The sequence below is a fragment of the Oncorhynchus kisutch genome, linkage group LG5, assembly GCF_002021735.2.
Source record: "Oncorhynchus kisutch isolate 150728-3 linkage group LG5, Okis_V2, whole genome shotgun sequence".
NCBI lineage: Eukaryota > Metazoa > Chordata > Actinopteri > Salmoniformes > Salmonidae > Oncorhynchus > Oncorhynchus kisutch.
Window position 1 is genome coordinate 13,919,267 of NC_034178.2, and position 19,643 is coordinate 13,938,909.

Consider the following 19,643-nt stretch of genomic DNA (forward strand, 5'->3'; position numbering starts at 1 on the left):
CCAAACATACCCTCGTCAAACTGACTATCCTACCAATCCTTGACTTCGGCGATGTCATTTACAAAATAGCCTCCAACACTCAAATTGGATGTAGTCTATCACAGTGTCATCAGTTTTGTCACTAAAGCCCCATATACTATCCACCAATGCAACCTGTATGCTCTCGTTGGCTGGCCCTCCCTACATATCCGTCACCAAACCCACTGGCTCCAGGTCATCTATAAGTCTTTGCTAGGTACAGCCCCAACTTATCTCAGCTCACTGGTCACCATAGCAACACCCACCGATAGCACGGGCTCCAGCAGGTATGTTTCTCTGGTCATCCACAAAGCCAACACCTACTTTGGCCACCTTTCCTCCCAGTTCTCTGCTGGCAATGACTGGAGCGAATTGCAAAAGTCACTGAAGCTGGAGACTTATATCTTCCTCACTAACTATAAACATCAGCTGTCAGAGCAGCTTACCAATCACTGCACCTGTACACAGCCCATCTGTAAATAGCCCACCCAACTACCTCATCCCCATATAGTTATTTTTTTGCTCTTTTGCACCCCAGTATCTCTACTTGCACATCATCATCTGCACATGCTAAATTCAAATTATTTCGCCACTATGGCCTATTTATTGCCTCTCGAAATTTGCACACACTGTATATAGATTTTTCTATTGTGTTATTGACTGTACGTTTGTTTATCCCATGTGTAACTCTGTGTTGTTGTTTTTGTCACACTGCTCTGCTTTATCTTGGGCAGGTCGCAGTTGTAAATGAGAACTTGTTCTCAACTGGCCTACCTGGTTAAATAAAGGTGAAATAAAAACATGTAATAAATAAAAATGTGAAAAAGTAAGTACACTCTTTGGAAAGTGGTCATTTTTTATTGTATTTTTTTACGTATTTGGACACATGGATATTTGAGCTAAATTTCAACCAAATTAATTGATGAAGGTAACCCAATTTAACAACTCACACACAAAACATTTACTTTGAAATTGTTATGCAATTAAAATAAACAAAAATACAATTTCCTTCTGCAGAAATAATTTGTACCCCCCTGCCTTTACCATCACCTAAAATAGCTAAAATTAGGATCAGGTGCACCCAAACCGGTGACAATGATTAAGAAATCATTAGAGAGTACCTTGGGAGGGGCCAGCCTCCCCTAAAGATTAGAAACTTGGTCTGGTTTGGTATTAAACATATGCGTGTGTGGTAACACATCATGCAAAGATCAAAATACCTATCCGAGGCCATCAGAATAATATTATTAATGTCCTTGAGTCTGGGAGGGGTTACAAATACATTTTCAAGCAATTCAAAGTACATAATTTCACTGTCCGACGGATCATCTAAAAATTTTGAAAATTCCAGACCACTGGCAATCTCTGTAAACCCGTCGCAAGACCCACTGGTGGATGCTTATTTATAAAACCCTCTTAGGCCTCACTCCCGCCTATCTGAGATATCTACTGCAGCCCTCATCCTCCACATACAACACCCATTCTGCCAGTCACATTCTGTTATAGGTCCCAGAGCACACACATCCCTGGGTCGCTAGTCTTTTCAGTTCGCTGCAGTTAGCGAGCTGTTTTATCTCAATCTCTTCATTCAAAGACTCATTCGTGGATACTATTACTGACAGTAGTGGCTGCTTGGCGTGATGTATTGTTGTCTCTACCTTCTTGCCCTTTGTGCTGTTGTCGGTGCCCAATAATGTTTGTACCCTGTTTTGTGCTGCTACCATGATGTGCTGCTGCCATGTTGTGTTGCTACCATGCTGTGTTGTCATGTGTTGCTGCCATGCTATGTTGTTGTCATAGGCCTCTCTTTATGTAGTGTTGTCTTGTCTCTCTTGTCGTGATGTGTGTTTTGTCCTATAATGTTATTTATTTTTTAATCCCAGCCCCTGTCCCCGCAGGAGGCCTTTTGCCTTTTGATAGGCCATCATTGTAAATAAGAATATGACTTGCTTAGTTAAATAAAGGTTCAATAACAAATTAATTAAAAGAAACAGCATTATCTTATGTATCCTGTTAACAGAACAGTACTCATGTCAATGATATACTGTATTTATACAATCAACAGATATAATATATAGATATTCATTTCGATTTAATCAAATAAATTATTTAAAAAAAAATCTAACCAATGTAAAACATTTCATTCAAGGTACAAGCTCTGGATTAGTATCTTTGAGCAAGAGATCCACACATTAACATACACAACTTTCCCCTTGGTTTGTAACAACACAAATTGTTGTTTTGTGAGATAAGGGAAGGCATTAATGCCTGGTGTGTAAATGCTACAGGGGACAGAGACTACTGTATATTAGGATTACATGTGCGTGCAGCCAAAGTGTCAACAGAAGTATGATGATTAAAGGGTAACTGTTAAGAGAGGTGATTTAAAAAAGAAAGAAGCATGGAACACATTCTGCGTTTCTGAATCTATATTGTAAAGAAAATCCATTTTTACATACAATTCATTCAGCCCTTCGTGTTAACACAGAAACTACAAACTGAGGCTCTACATTAAAATACATTTGATGAGTGCTCCACAACAAAATCAGTCCTCCATAAGCTTCAGTTAGATGTTTAAAACACTACGGCTCGAAAAAAAATAAATGATAAACTGTGGTTAATTTACTTTACAATCACTCCTTGAGGAATCCTACATCTCATGTTGAATGTGGCACTCCATTGTAAGTGAACAGCTCAGTGTCGGTGTCTATCGTGTATGGCACAGGAGAAGTTGGGTTAGTCAGGTGAGTTGGGAGTCATGAAAACTGTCCATCATCCAGTATGTGTGTCAGTGAACTCGAGGTCCTTTCACGTTCCACTTTCTTCTATCCCAGAAGCACTCTCTGCAGCCTGTTGGCCGACACGCACTTCTCGTCCTCCGACTCAGCGTCGCTCTGCGGGTTGGAGCTGCAGGGAGAGGTGCATTCTGGGGAGCACAGGTAGTGCATGAAGGGTAGCCGATACTTCCCACAGAAGTCCACAAACTTGATGTGCCTCACACATGAGTCAAAGTACACACCTGAGAGGAAGGAGACAAGTAGCACAACAATATGAGAGCAATACAAATATCTCAAGGTTTGATTTTATTTTCAAAGAGGATTTTGAACATGTTTCATTTGAATTTTTCCTCAAATTATTGAGGAGGACCAGCCTCCTCTTCCTCCCTGGACGAGCCTCCTCTGATCCACTCACAAATACTAGTACATAAGTATGTAACCTAAACCTGTCCCCTCTCCTCCACTTACCGGTACATTTAGGGTTGGGACACTTGCTGGCCAGGTCCAGGTAATGCACCAGGTTTCCAGGCAGGTAATTGGTGTGGTAGGGCAGGTTGCAGGACTTGATGGTCCGTCCGGCCAGCTCCAACAGGGAGGGAGGGTCGTAAGTCATGTCCTTGATGAAGCGGACCACCAGGGGGTTGCCGCGGAGACTGAGCTCCTGCAGGTGCACCAGGCTGAGGATCTCCCGCGGTAGGTAGGTGAGTAGGTTGTTATGGAGACTGAGGCAGCGCAGGGAGTAGAGTCTACAAACAGACATATTCAGACATGACAGTGAATCATGGCTTTAGCTCAGCAGGCTAACACAGTCTTATGACACACAGGAGACCCAAGTTAAAAAAGAAAAAGAGAACTGTCGGTCAAATTAATAAATGATGTAAAGTCAGTGTTTCTCTTATGGGATGGCCCTCACCTGGTGAGTTGGGGGGGTACACTTTGTATCCGGTTGTCACAAAGGACCAAGTATCTGAGACCGTGAAGGCTGGCCAGCTCTGGGGGGATGGAGGTGATGAGGTTCCCACCCAAATAAAGCATCTCCAGACTGCATCAGATCAGAGAAAAAAAACATGTTTTTCTTCACGCTTGGAATGACAGGGAACATTGCTAAATTAACATACAGATGTAGTATCTTCATTTGAACCAGTTTTCTACAGCATAAAAATAATCCCGCAGCAACAGGAAATGTGAATTATTACATGGATTATATAATGCACAATGTTCAAAGGTCAAGAATGGCCAAACAGTTGTCTAAATCCAGAAGAAGCATGTTGAAATTCCAGGGTTCAAAGATTGGACTGAGTGGTCTGTTTGTTTTTGGAGAACCGCTGTGATAAGTTGACACACATACTAAACTCTTGAACACCTCCAGAGCGAACACCTGCCAACTTTCTCTGATAAAGCTGACAACAGAAGAAAAAGAGAGGAGATAAAGGGAGAGTTAGTTAAGAATTTAACTCCAGTGTTTGACAATTTATTTTTATTTCAACGGAAGAGATACAGAATGAAGAGAAGAGATGATTGTAAAAGAACTCTGATTGTAAAACGTCTTCTCCTTTTAGGAGATTGAGAGAGAGAGAGAGAGAGAGAGAGAGAGAGAACGAGAAATCCTGTGAGAGAAACGTCAAGATGGGAGGCCTTATGATGCAAAGCACAGCTGCTAATTTAGCCTCAATACAGTCTGAAACTGCTGTATGCTTTGGGGGGGGGGGGGGGGGGGGTGTCCAATTGACCTTCTCATCTTATCTTTAGTCTATAACTTATTATCCACTCTGTTCCAAGTCCTAAACCCCCGTTTTCCTCTCTCATGGTGCCAGTCCCCCACTGTGGGCAATATGTCAAATGACCTTGTTTTGTAACATGTCACACAGCCAGCCAGACAGGCTAAGCTACACTGATGAGCTGATTCCAAAGATTTGTGTCAATGCAGCACCAAGATGTGGAACCTATCTAGCTGAATACAGCAACAGCATTGATTTTATGCAAATGTATTTGCCCGTTATCTTAACCCTCGCCATCTAGTTCCTGAATGCACACCTTGACATTACCGCTGTAGTTATGGAGTCCCAGGCATTTCATTAAGACAGCAACAGAGCTTATTATTCAAGCCTACTACTACATAATGGCTATTATGGGCATGCTATTATCAGGTAAGGCGCAGGTAGCCTAGCGATTAAGAGTGATGGGCTTGTAAATGGCAGGCGGCTGGTTCGAATCCCTGACCCATGTGAACAATCTGTCGATGAGTCCTTGAACAAGGCACTCAACCCTAATGGCTCGTATTTTACATTTTTATTTAACCCTTATTTAACTAGGCAAACCAGTTTAAGAACAAATGCTTATTTGCAATGACCGCCTACACCCGCCAAACCCAGACGACGCTGGGCCAATGGTGCGCCGCCCTATGGGACTCTCGTTCTGGTTAAGAGTGTATGCTAAATGACTAAAATATATTTGATAAGGGCAACATAACCTTGATGTGGCGATTTCTTTATTCACATTTGAGCGTCCCAACGTTACGCTATTAGAAGCAACGAGTGTATAAGCTCAGAAGCTTAAAAGCTTAAAGCTCATCTAAATTTCAACAACCTCACTTCGTCAGGCATAGATGTTGTTGTTTGTTAAAAGTCCCCATTTATATTAAGTGCCTATAAAACCTATGATTGCATGGTAATTAACGTTACATGGGGTACTATGGTGTAAGTAGTTAGTTTCATTGTAACTAATACCGTTAGCCTATATTATTAAAACTCTATTGCCGCTATAATGTATCAGTAGTCTTACCTGGTAACATTTTCTATCTCTGAGGGGATAGCTTTGAGTCTATTACCCCCAAGAGACAGATATTTTAATCGCTGGAGTTTTAGAAACTGAATGGGCACCTCTTCAAATATATTCCCACTGAAGTTCAATGTGTCTATCTGCATGGACCCAAATTCCTTTGGGAACGAGAATTCGTTCAAACGGTTGTTCTTGGCTATGAGTGTTTTGAGGTTTGACAAACGTTGAATGTCCTCACAGAGAACCGTTAATCCATTGTTGCTTATATCCAGAACTTCCAAATTGGAGAATAGACATACCGAAGCGGGAAACACAATCAGTCGGTTGTTATACAGGTAGAGTTGTCGGGTCACTCTCCTCCGTTCGTCACCGACAGTGTCCAAATTTAAGCTCTCCAGATTCAGATGGGACATGTCCAAAATGCAACCCCCCTGATCAACTGTTGCAAACAGCTCCATATTCAATATCAATTGCTATCCAGCGAGTTCAAAAATATGAATTAATTAAGTGTTATTTTTTACAAAGTATAAGATCTTTCAGCACTGGTTAAGACCGTATAAAGCCTCTACGCATTCTGCTAATCTGCAAATAAATGTCCATTAAATACAGACCGCAGTCACACCACGGACCGTACACGCACAGCTGTCACATTGGCATCACGTTCACATGTAGCGGGTGTTACAAGGCTGGTCAAGCTTTAGATTCTCCGCCCCCAGTTTAAATTAACCCGTACATGCCTGCTGGTGCCACAGAACGTCTCCATGTCCAGAAATCACGTTTGCGCGTGTGTGGATGCTTTGTAAACGGTTATCTGTTTTCACACTGAAATACATGGTCATTTAACTTTGCAATTGGACACCCCAGCTCTCGTTTCTATTAGCCTATGAGGAACCATATCTAATATTTTGTAATATGCCCTACTAGTTTTAGTGGTAGACCTTATGTCACAAAGGTCTGGAGACATGTGAAATGATATAATGACCATTATAAGCCGTGGTGTATGAGACCGTATACCACGGGTATGACAAAACATTTATTGTTTATCGCTCCTATTACTTTGTAACCAGTTTATAATAGCAATAAGACACCTCGGGGATTTGTGGTATATGGCCAGTATACCACGACTAAGGGCTGAATCTATGCACTCTGCGTTGTGTTCGGGTATAAGAACAGCACTTAGCCGTGGTATATTGGCCATATACCACACCCAGTACACACACATTCGGTCGGTCAAAAGTGTATTAATAAAAATGTGCATAACCATTCCAGTACGTCTATTAAATGTATTTATTGACATGTATAAAGCTTGCATACCTGTTTGACAATACAGTAGTCTTAATAATCAACAGGGAGTAAATGTTTAATTAAAAGTCTCCTGTAAACAAGCAAACAAAGTGAGCTGGTATTATTCTAAAAGTGAGACAATAAACACATAACAAACAAAAGAAACACAGGCTACTAACTTCAATTAGACCATACATTTGGCATGGTTTCATAGTGACAGACGTCCCCGAGGTCTTAGTGAAAATGTAAGGCACTTACTTTCTAAAAGTTACTACACATACTGTACTTCAGGTATCTTGCATTTGAACTTTGGTTTCAGTTATGCCATCAAACATGTTTTGTAGAAGTTGTTTTCCCCAATCCTTGTACCCGAACAAAGTCATCCAACCAAAGCACCTATATCCCGAGAGACCGACGTGCATCAGCTCCCCAAAAGACACATCAACGATCAAATGAATTGCAGTACTGTTGGCAAAGCATGCACAGACGATGTATGTCTCAGACGGACCACACAATCGTGTATTTCAAATGAGTAAGAGTGACCCATAGCACTCTCAAGTACTATTATCCTGTTCATTACAAATCCACACACTTCATCCACTACATCAAAGTACTGTCACTACAGCCTGGATCCATACTGAATTCTTCAGTTTCACTTCACAATCCAAATCCAGGCTAGTGCTTTGGCATTCAATTCATTTTATGGAGTAATAACTCTTACAACCCCGTTGATAGAAAAGCCATTTGTAAACAGATGGACAGCATTACCCCATGAGTGTAAACATGCAGCCTACAGATTGAACCCTAGCATTTTTATTTTTTTTGACCTTTATTTAACTAGGCAAGTCAGTTAAGAACAAATTTTCAATGACAGCCTAGGAACAGTGGGTTAACTGCCTGTTCAGGGGCAGAACAACAGATTTTGTACCTTGTCAGCTCGGGGGTTTTGAACTTGCAACCTTCCGGTTACTAGTCCAACACTCTAACCACTAGGCTACCTGCCGCCCCATATTGATATGAGTAGGGCAGCAGATCAGAAAATAGAGCTGGAATACAAGTTCTTGTCTAAGACTGAGTGTGGACTTTCTTAATTTCCTTTTTTTCTAACAGATTGAACCCTGGCACCATCAGATGTTATGGGTCAATGGGTTTTTAACTGTATATATTACAGATATGATATGAGTAGTAACACTGCCAGGCAAGAGTAATCACACTGTTGATGGATTTACAATGGTCAGGTACATTTACAACTCAGCCATGTGTTCATCCTTCATGTGATTTACTGGCCCAATAAAATACCCAGGTGTCTGGAAGAGCAACCCTGTAAGGTCAATGCATTTGATTATGCTTTCTCGCCGAATTGCTTATCTCAACCCTCTGTGATGGGGTTGGGTATGTGACGTGGCAACTGTGAAGTCATTTTCTTTTAACAGTAGTTCTTACAACTTGTGCTTTCGGAGTGTTACTCAAATAGGATAACAGGACTGTGTTTGATGGTACGGTACACACAATTCAACTAGTCTCCCCTATACACAATTACAATAGACATTGGTACAGTTTTAAAAAAATCATAATAATTAACATTTTTAAATCTAAAAACAATAGTGATGCAACAGTACAAGCTGCAAAGCTTCAGCCTGATAGTGATTGTTGATGGTGGGACTGAAAGAGTGCTCTCTCTCTCTCTCTCTCTCTCTCTCTCTCTCTCTCTCTCTCTCTCTCTCTCTCTCGCTCTCTCTCAAATGTCCTTAGTGCTCACTTTCATCTTCTCCACAGTTTCCTAACAGGAGTTAAAGGAACAAGATTATTGGCTACTGTAGAACAAGTACCCTTATGATAAACAGTGTACACAGCATGGGATTAGCTGCTCTTGATTGAGCTTGCCTGACGCGATGGAACCAATGGAATAGTCTCATATGTGCAAACCCCGCCCATCTGGCACCCCAGGCAGGCTCAATCAAATGTGCCTAGTATTAAAAAGAAAGCAAAACCCAGGTCTGATGTACAGTAAAGACGCAGCCAAAAAGTGAGACATTCCTAGAAGCATGGGCATGTAAACTATGACAAATATCGGCTCTGATTATTACAGTAATTGACTCATAAAGTTCTAAGTACAGGTGTGTGTATTGTATAAGTACACAGCCTCATTGACCTATACTGTTACTTAAAGGGGCAATCCACAATTGAAACAATAACACTTCTTAAGTGTTTTGATTAAAAGCTGAGGGTTGGGCTGGAGAAATGTACTGTAACCACTCTCAAATTCATAGACAGAGCTATGGATGTAAGGACTGAACATCCATTATATCAGAATTATAGTTTAAACATGTTTTGAGGCTATATACAATGTTTGTTTACATTTACTTTGATTACAAACATTGGAGTAAAACAAGCTTACATTTTGGGTTCGGATGGAGTGTGACAGTTGAACTAAGCTCATGAGGCATTTACAAATTATACTCTTTAAGAATCAATGGGTACATATAATTATTTATAATTTTTAAGTCCAAAAATTTATAATTATTTATTATTTTTAAGTCCAAAAATGTATGTAGCAACTGCAGATTGCCCCTTTAACAAGTAGCAGCAAAACGTAATGTGCTATTCATTGTTCCAGACTAACCTGATGTTTATTGAGCTCAGCCACTCGCCGTGTCCACTCCTCCTCTGTCATCTCCTGGTCAGCACCTTCAGTCTTCTCCACAGCAGGCACCTTATCTGCAGGGAGGGAGGGAGGGAGAAATAGAGAGAGAGAGAAAGAACATAATTCATCTTAGCGCACAATCCCCTCACACTATGACCCAGATCAGTAAGGGCCTACTATAAAGGCAGGTGTAAGACAGCTAGTCTCACCTTCACAGGTCACAGCTGTGCAGACCCAGTTCCCACAGGCACAGACACAGCGGTTACACTCCACCTGAGTCTCTGCCCCGTCCTCATAGGTCTCATCCTCCAGGGCACACTCTACAGGAAGCAGATAACAGGAAGTCAATGGACATCACAGGAAATGACATGTTGATCAGTAACAGCACATAGTTTTCAAACCCAGAGATCAAAGTGGCCAATACTTTTGGGAGCGCCTTACGAAGCAGTCTCAACGGACCGGACCAGACCGGGTTTTGGGAAATCAGTAGGAGAAGTGAAAATGATTCCTTATTTTTGAATGTTCTTTAAATGTAAGAACCGACGCTGATGACGAGAAGCAGTTACAGGGAGTTTAACATTTTGTTGGGTTCTGAGAATGAGAAATATACTTATTCATGTCACTGAGGGAGAGAGGCTAATGTATAACGTTTACATTATGTCAGGATATGTTATTGTTAGCCATCAGGGATCCCATGGGAGGGATCCTCTGGGATGAGAAGAGACACAGTCTGGTACCAGTCACCATAACAGCCGCGAGTTGGGGAGGAGTGATCTCTTTGGGGTAGATGTCAGGTTAGATGAAGTGAGGAAGAACAGATATCACTAAGGTTCTGTCTAGCAACAGAGATGCATTGGCTGTTCAGATGTGTAGGAGGAGACTCAGCATAGTTACATATCAGTGCTTGTGTGAATACGTGGTCGCCTGATGCAGCTGTATTGATCCTCTGGGAAGAATAAACTTGGTTAAGCTTTCATAGTGTCCGTAGAGTTTTTACTCTGAAGATTAGAACCTAACAATTTAATGAACGGACATAGAACAGGACCAGCGTCAGAACGGGGGGAACAAAACGACATGACGACAATATGCTGAAGCGGGGAACAGAGCTGGTGAACAGACAGATATAGGGGAGGTAATGAGAGCAGGTGATTGTGTCCAGGTGAGTCCAAATGATCGCAGATACGCGTGACGAGGGAAGCAGGTGTGCGTAATGATGGTGGCAGGAGTGCGTACTGCTGGGCAGCCTCAGAGCGGGAGCAGGCGTGACACTCAATCGATAGACAGAACCTATAGACCCGATGACGTGTTTCTGCACATAACCATAGATAGCTAACGTTGCCATGACATTGCCTACAAGCGTAATCGGGGATCTTTATTGGAGAAGCAGTTTCTGGACATCTTAATTTTAATTTTCTTTGGTAACAGTATTTCATTTATGAAAGGGTCTTTTTTTAATGTGTTTTTAAAATGGTTGAATAATCAAATCACATTTTAAAAAACGTAGGGATTGAACACGGGACATAGAAAAACACATAACAGGAACATACTGCATATGGTGTAAGTCTTACTTCTCTCTGGTGGGTTGAAGCCAGGCTTGAAGCAGTTTAGGAACTCATCGAAGCTCAACTGCCAGTCCGTGTTCTCATCTGAGAGCTCAATGAGGGCATCCACACACAGGCTCCTAGACACCAACAGGAGAGGTGGGGTCATGAACAATAGGACCAATAAGACACAGGAGGGAAATACAGTTAAACAGACTACTGTTACTGCCATTTCACTGGAGCTAATGTATATACACTGAGTTGACGAAACATTATTGACTTGCAACCCAGCCCCTTTTGCCCTCAGAACAGCCTCAATTCGTCGGGGAATCGACTCTACAAGGTGTCAAATGCATTCCACATGGTTGCTGGCCCATGTTGACCCCAATGCTTCCCACAGTTGTGTCAAGTTGGCTGGATGTCCTTTGGGTGGTGGACCATTGTTGATACACACAGGAAACTGTTGAGCGTTGAAAAACACAGCAGCGTTGCAGTTCTTGACACCAACCGGTGTGCCTGGCACCTCCTACCATACCCCGTTCAAAGATATTTCTGTTTTTTATTTCTAATACATTTGTAAACATATTTTCAAACCTGTTTTTGCTTTGTCATTATGTGTAGATTGATGAGGGAAAAAATGAATTGAATCCATTTTAGAATAAGGTTGTAACATAACAAAATGTGGACAAAGGGAAGAGGACTGACTACTTTCCGAATGCACTGTAAATGTTCCTCAATGTTCCTTAGACTGGGCCTACTGCCAGTCCAGTTGCCCTTTAACTCTAGTCGATCTCACAGATGACCCCAGATAGCCAGCCGACACAAATTGGGAGGAAGATTCCAAACATGAATGAGAGTTGATACTGCCCAAATCCCTGTGTCGCTCTCTGCGCCCGCTCCCAGACCCATGATGCATGGGAGAGGGGTATGGTCCCACGGGACAGCCAGTGTGGTGCCACTGAGCACCGGCTCCATTGCCACCCACACCCACCACCACTTCCCATCAAAACAAGCCGCCTCACCATTGCAGAACTGCCAAAACACTTTCAGCCCCCCCAAATCACCCATCCCCCTGCCCTTGTACACCCTGTCTCGAGGTCACCATGTAAACAACTGTGATATAACAAATCTACATCCCTCATCCTAATCAATTACATTTTTTGATGATTCCATACAGTCTCAACTGTAGTAATCTACAGCACACTCACCATGGCTGCAAAGGTGCAGCAGGGTGATTAGATACTAACAACTGAACAGTTCAACATCAGAGTTAGGGCAAGAACTGAACAAATGAATTCCACAGAATTTGAATAGCATATATGTCACGCCCTGACCTTAGAGCTTTTTATGTCTCTATTTTGGGTTGGTCAGGGTGTGATTTGGGTGGGCATTCTATGTTCTATTTTCTATGTTTTTGTATTTCTTTGTTTTGGCCGGGTATGGTTCTCAATCAGGGACAGCTGTCTATCGTTGTCTCTGATTGGGAATCATACTTAGGCAGCCTTCTTTCCCTGTTGTTTGTGGGTAGTTGACATTGTTAGAGGCATTATAGTCGAAGTTAAGCTTCACGGTCGGTTGCTTGTTTTGTTGGCTACATTTCTATAAATAAAAGGAATATGTACGCTCACCATGCTGCACTTTGGTCCACTTCTTACGACGCCCGTGACAATATATTGATGTATTATACAGGTTGCTATTGCTTCTGTATACGGTAGTTTTATATCAATATGGCAATAACCGATTCACTGAAAGAACTCAATCAAATACCTATTAGCAGTGCAAGCAGTAGCTTCATGATGGCCTTTCAATTGCTCCATTTACTCCATGTATTGAATTAAATTAGTGTTAGTCCCACAAAATGGCTTATTTAACTTATTTTGAAGTTAAGTTCCTGATTTGGTGCTGGAAATTAAAACCCTGCTAATTTGCTTAGGGAGCTCATTAAGTGCTGAGCCCCATTTATAATATGCTAATGTGTCGGTGGAGAATTCTTCTCTTTTCTTCAAGCAGCAATTGAAAACAAATGATTGCCAGGTACAGTCATTAGTCTTTTAAGTAAGCATTCTTATTCAACACAGAAATCCACATTACCGAGATACCAATATGTTGAGATAAACCATCATTATGTTGCTACTACTTGAAGAGAATGCACTGCACTCAGCAAATAGCAGTAAGTAACACTTACTGATGAAAATGTATACGAACTCAAAACGTCTGTCGCTCAGTCAGGATCATTATGACGTGATTATAAGACATTATGCCTTTAGAATGCATTATACCTGTCATGATTGACAGCTGTGCACTACTGACCCTGGGCCAGTGGTTGGGGCTCACCTGAGTAGGCGGTTGTTCTCCTCGTCAGCATATGACGTAATGTTGATGGCTGTTTCGTTGTGCTGGAGGAACTTAAGGAACTCAGTGGAATCCAGCTGGGAGTCTCCATTGTCATAGTCCTGTAGGAATATTCATTCATACATTTTTAACATTTTATTGAGTATGAAAAGAAATGGCGGAGACGACCATCAGAGCTCTATGGACTTTCTGTGAGAAGTGTCAACCACACAGGCACACAGGTGGAGATGATCTTGACTCTTTGGGGGCGGGGGGGCAGAGCAGGAGAGCTGTTGCATAACTGTTGTTATGTGTTCAAGTGCTGGGCAGTGGGAAGAATGTTAAACAGTCTGTTCTTGCTGTGGGGCGTTTTCTTTGCTGTGTAGCTTGGCCCACAGAACAAACAAGATAACTAACTGACAGAGGGGGAGAACTTGGTGAATTTCCAACTGATTCTGTCTCCGTAGAGCTGCTGCAAGTGAAGTGTATCATTCCGCTGCTTACGGAGTCATTAAGTAGTCCATACATGCTAACGGATTGTAATCTTAGCCATTTTATTAATATGAGGACAGAGGAGGACTTTCTAGAAGTACAAGACTAGAAATAAATACAACTCCACTTTAAATACTGTGAGCTGTCCGGTACTTTTCCTTGCAGTTTACCAGCAATAGTTCAACTACGAAAGTATCATTACTTCTCTCCACAAACACATACACACACACACACACACACACACACACACACACACACACACACACACACACACACACACACACACACACACACACACACACACACACACACACACACACACACACACACACACACACACACACACACACACACACACACACACACACATACACAACCAGGCACACACTGGGCCCACAACCACACACACGTAACCACCCACCCAACCCCACAAACACGCACAAGTCCAACCTACCTTAAAGTACTTGAGCAGGATGTTGGAGAAGTTGGAGCCCTTGGCGAACCAGCCGTCAGGGACCACCTCATTCTGCAGCCACTGGATTACCCGGCTGCGCAACTCGTTCCTGTTGGCCAGGTAGCACACGACTACACAGGCAGAGAGGGAGAGAGTAGAGAGGGTCAGTACTGCAGACAGCTAAATGACTATACAGACTCGCTCATATTTACAGCGTATTTCTACTGGAACTAAGTATGTGAGAGTACTTCTGTTTGTGTGTGTGTGTGTGTTGGGTGAGGGCTGGGTGTGAGTGTGTGTGTGTTTCCCTTGAGCACATAGCTGTTGTGTGCTAGTGTAAAGGAATATCCAACAGTGTATCTTCTACAGTGCATGCAAGGATAGTATAAAATGAACCTACTGCTATCATTAATCAATTATTCATTCACCTCTCTGAGACAATGGGCCTCATGACCTTGAGCAGTATACTTACTTGGGCTAGCAGCAACAGCTTTGTCTGTCTTTTTCTCTGAAAGAAATCACAACACAATCAAAACACTCTGCTTAATCTCCTCTTTATTGCAGATTGTCCGTTGGAACACAGAAATAAAATTCCCAGGACAGACTTTCCTATTCTAGGTAATGCTCTGTGATGGGAAGACCAGCAGTCATATTGAGTGTACATATGTGTTTCATTGAAATGTGTATGGGCTGAGGGGCTCTGTCCATTCTAGTAATATATTTCTATGCCTCAGACAACCTAGAGATTATTTTCAGGGTCCCCTACCTTCACAGTGTCCGTCGTGGTACACCTGGATCTTGAGGCCGGTCAGGCAGGCGTCGCGGTGGAGCTCACAGTGGTTGCGGTACGTCTTACCATTACTGCCACACACAGAGCGCTTGTGAGCTTTACATTGCTGAAGACAGAGAGAGAGAGCACCCATTTTCAATCTGTGCAGTGAGACATTTGGTCTTTGCCAGGAATGTGTGTGTTTATGTGTGAGAATGCATGCATGCTTGTGCGTACCGTGTGTGTGTGTGTGCAAGTGCATATGTGTGTGTGTTTGTGTGTGCGAGTGCAAGCATGCCTGCGTGTGTGTGTGTGTGTGTGTGTGTGTGTATAGGCTAAGACTCACCTCAATGCACAGGCAGGAAGGTTCCCCTTTCTCTGTCACAGCACACTCCCTGCCAGCCCCACAGAATACATTGGCACACACCCTGGACTTGCTGTTCCCCTCCTCCAGGCAGAGACACAGAAGACATGGGAGATTATACATCTGATGCCTTCTACTTGTGTGATGATGTATGGACATCTATATAAATACAAATCAACTTCTCCTCCTGCAAAGAAATTGAGATGACATTCCACTTCTTACATGCATTCTTCTAGTATACATTATCTGAAAGATACAAGGAAACACCAAGGAAATGCATAAGAATGAACAGTAATAAGTAATAGGGAAGGGTTCTTCTCGAAGGTGGCCACCGCCATCTAGTGTTGACTAAAATAGCTAGATTTACAGGTATAAAATTTGACGGGGTTGCAGTAATTTTAGGTTTATTTGAGAAACATGCATTATTATACAATTCTTGAGTAATGTTAGATTCAGAAAACGTGTGATTTTACTGGAACCTGGTCTACTTGGCTTGTGTCAGATAACATTGACCACATTTTACTCAATGGCTCAATGACCACATTTTACATTTGACATTTTACAGACAGACAGACAGACAGACAGACAGACAGACAGACAGACAGACAGACAGACAGACAGACAGACAGACAGACAGACAGACAGACAGACAGACAGACAGACAGACAGACAGACAGACAGACAGACAGACAGACAGACAGACAGACAGACAGACAGACAGACCGTATGCATGCATGCTTTTGTGAAGGCTGTCACTAGATGGCGACATGCCCTTCACTTCCTAGCGGTAGGTTTTCTAATGTGTATACCATTACATTCTGTTTTAGATGTCTTGATATATGTTACATTTTAAGAAACACTACATGTCATTTCAATATATATAGACTTTTTACACTCAAACACATACACACAGAGAGAGAGAGAGAGAGAGAGAGAGAGAGAGAGAGAAAAGTGTGTTGCCCTTGTCTGCTATCTAAATCCTCCAGACTGATATCCAGACCCACAGTTGCAGATGGAAGTCTGAACAGCCCGTTGAACTGTGACCTTTCATTCACAGCGAGGGCCGCTAAGCGTCCCTCGCTGGCGTCCAAGTTGGCGTCCAAGATGGCGTAGCAGTAAGTCGTCCTGTCGTGTCGTGTCCCTGTATATTTTGTATATTTTGTTTATATTTTGTTTATTTTTCGTTTTTTACATATTTTTCGTTTTTTACATAGCTATCCCTTTAAAAACATTTTGCTAAACCTAAGCTTCCAAATACGCTGGATCTTCACAACTAGCTATCTAGCTAAACCGCAACCCCGGATGATTACCCCTGGCTAGCGTTTCCACCCACTTAGCTTGAAGCTAGCCCGGCCTGCGCTACCACCGTAGCATACTCCTGAGCTACAATACCCGGGCCCACGACCGGTCTATCGATGTCACCGCATGAAGAGGAATAAACAGACTCACCCCATCGCGACGTCCCCCAAAGGCTAACTCTCTAGCCCTCGCTATCTCCCTGCTTGCTAATTCGGCCTGCTAACTGCTAGCTTGTCCAGCTCCGGTCCGCTAACTGCTACCTTGTCTAGCCCGGGCCTACAAACTGTTAGCTTGTTAGCACAGGCCTGCTAACCGCCTGAATCGCCGCGTCCCAAACGCCCACCGGACCCATATTTACTTTCTATCTCTTTTGACTTTTAATTTGTTTATACCTTCCGGAAACCTGCCTCACCCAATGTGATACGGAATCGCTATTATTTTTTATTTATTTTTAGAACACACTCAAGAACCTCCAGAAGCTAACCAGCTAACTAGCTACAAGCTATTTAGTCATTGTTCGTTTTTTTAACCTGGATAACACTCGCCAGTCCAGCTTCCCTTCCCCATCCACCGCTGCCCCCTGGACACTGATCTCTTGGCTACATAGCTGATGCACGCTGGACTGTCCATAAATCACGGTACTCCATTCTGCTTGTTTGTTTTATCTGTTGGCCCCGTTGCCTAGTCTACGCCATTTTACCTGCTGTTGTTGTGCTAGCTGATTAGCTGTTGTCTCACCTACTGTTTTAGCTAGCTTTCCCAATTCAACACCTGTGATTACTGTATGCCTCGCTGTATGTCTCTCTCAAATGTCAATATGCCTTGTATACTGTTGTTCAGGTTAGTTATCATTGTTTTAGTTCACAATGGAGCCCCTAGTTCCACTCTTCATACCCCTGATAACTCCTTTGTCCCACCTCCCACACATGCGGTGACCTCACCCATTACTACCAGCATGTCCAGAGATACAACCTCTCTCATCATCACCCAGTGCCTGGGCTTACCTCCGCTGTACCCGCACCCCACCATACCCCTGTCTGCGCATTATGCCCTGAATATATTCTACCATGCCCAGAAACCTGCTCCTCTTATTCTCTGTCCCCAACGCTCTAGGCGACCAGTTTTGATAGCCTTTAGCCGCACCCTCATACTACTCCTTCTCTGTTCCGCGGGTGATGTGGAGGTAAACCCAGGCCCTGCATGTCCCCAGGCACCCTCATTTGTTGACTTCTGTGATCGAAAAAGCCTTGGTTTCATGCATGTCAACATCAGAAGCCTCCTCCCTAAGTTTGACTTACTCACTGCTTTAGCACACTCTGCTAACCCTGATGTCCTTGCTGTGTCTGAATCCTGGCTCAGGAAGGCCACCAAAAATTCAGAGATTTCCATACCCAACTATAACATCTTCCGTCAAGATAGAACTGCCAAAGGGGGAGGAGTTGCAGTTTACTGCAGAGATAGCCTGCAAAGTAATGTCATACTTTCCAGGTCCATACCCAAACAGTTCGAACTACTAATTTTGAAAATTACTCTCTCCAGAAATAAGTCTCTCACGGTTGCCGCCTGCTACCGACCCCCCTCAGCTCCCAGCTGTGCCCTGGACACCATTTGTGAATTGATCGCCCCCCATCTAGCTTCAGAGTTTGTTCTGTTAGGTGACCTAAACTGGGATATGCTTAACACCCCGCCAGTCCTACAATCTAAGCTAGATGCCCTCAATCTCACACAAATCATCAAGGAACCCACCAGGTACAACCCTAACTCTGTAAACAAGGGCACCCTCATAGACGTCATCCTGACCAACTGGCCCTCCAAATACACCTCCGCTGTCTTCAACCAGGATCTCAGCGATCACTGCCTCATTGCCTGTATCCGCTACGGAGCCGCAGTCAAACGACCACCCCTCATCACTGTCAAACGCTCCCTAAAACACTTCTGTGAGCAGGCCTTTCTAATCGACCTGGCCCGGGTATCCTGGAAGGACATTGACCTCATCCCGTCAGTTGAGGATGCCTGGTCATTCTTTAAAAGTAACTTCCTCACCATTTTAGATAAGCATGCTCCGTTCAAAAAATGCAGAACTAAGAACAGATACAGCCCTTGGTTCACCCCAGACCTGACTGCCCTCGACCAGCACAAAAACATCCTGTGGCGGACTGCAATAGCATCGAATAGTCCCCGTGATATGCAACTGTTCAGGGAAGTCCGGAACCAATACACGCAGTCAGTCAGGAAAGCTAAGGCCAGCTTCTTCAGGCAGTAGTTTGCATCCTGTAGCTCCAACTCCAAAAAGTTCTGGGACACTGTGAAGTCCATGGAGAACAAGAGCACCTCCTCCCAGCTGCCCACTGCACTGAGGCTAGGTAACACGGTCACCACTGATAAATCCATGATTATCGAAAACTTCAATAAGCATTTCTCAACGGCTGGCCATGCCTTCCGCCTGGCTACTTCAACCTCGGCCAACAGCTCCGCCCCCCCCGCAGCTCCTCGCCCAAGCCTCTCCAGGTTCTCCTTTACCCAAATCCAGATAGCAGATGTTCTGAAAGAGCTGCAAAACCTGGACCCGTACAAATCAGCTGGGCTTGACAATCTGGACCCTCTATTTCTGAAACTATCTGCCACCATTGTCGCAACCCCTATTACCAGCCTGTTCAACCTCTCTTTCATCTCGTCTGAGATCCCCAAGGATTGGAAAGCTGCCGCAGTCATCCCCCTCTTCAAAGGGGGAGACACCCTGGACCCAAACTGTTACAGACCTATATCCATCCTGCCCTGCCTATCTAAGGTCTTCGAAAGCCAAGTCAACAAACAGGTCACTGACCATCTCGAATCCCACCGTACCTTCTCCGCTGTGCAATCTGGTTTCCGAGCCGGTCATGGGTGCACCTC

At 43.4% G+C, this 19,643-nt stretch overlaps 2 protein-coding genes across 2 annotated transcripts in view; both read right to left on the reverse strand.

Moving 5' to 3' along the window:
* Positions 1-856: 856 nt before the first annotated feature.
* Positions 857-6,241, reverse strand: LOC109890684 (leucine-rich repeat-containing protein 58). Its single transcript, XM_020482657.2, has 4 exons — positions 5,577-6,241; positions 3,709-3,837; positions 3,264-3,541; positions 857-3,037 (listed from the first exon to the last, which is right to left on the reverse strand). Exons 1-4 carry the CDS (start codon positions 6,029-6,031, stop codon positions 2,844-2,846), a joined length of 1,056 nt encoding a protein of 351 aa, XP_020338246.1. The 5' UTR covers positions 6,032-6,241; the 3' UTR covers positions 857-2,843.
* A 601-nt stretch (positions 6,242-6,842) lies between these two features.
* The window catches only part of LOC109887707 (follistatin-related protein 1-like), a 32,010-nt gene continuing 19,209 nt past the window's right edge, over positions 6,843-19,643 (reverse strand). The window contains exons 3-11 of the mRNA XM_031824522.1: positions 15,435-15,536; positions 15,086-15,215; positions 14,792-14,827; positions 14,320-14,450; positions 13,377-13,495; positions 11,070-11,182; positions 9,711-9,821; positions 9,481-9,575; positions 6,843-8,637 (exon numbers count right to left, since the gene is read on the reverse strand). Coding sequence (XP_031680382.1) covers positions 8,596-8,637; positions 9,481-9,575; positions 9,711-9,821; positions 11,070-11,182; positions 13,377-13,495; positions 14,320-14,450; positions 14,792-14,827; positions 15,086-15,215; positions 15,435-15,536 — 879 coding nt within the window. The 3' untranslated portion in view covers positions 6,843-8,595. The remainder of the gene's footprint in view (positions 8,638-9,480; positions 9,576-9,710; positions 9,822-11,069; positions 11,183-13,376; positions 13,496-14,319; positions 14,451-14,791; positions 14,828-15,085; positions 15,216-15,434; positions 15,537-19,643) is intronic.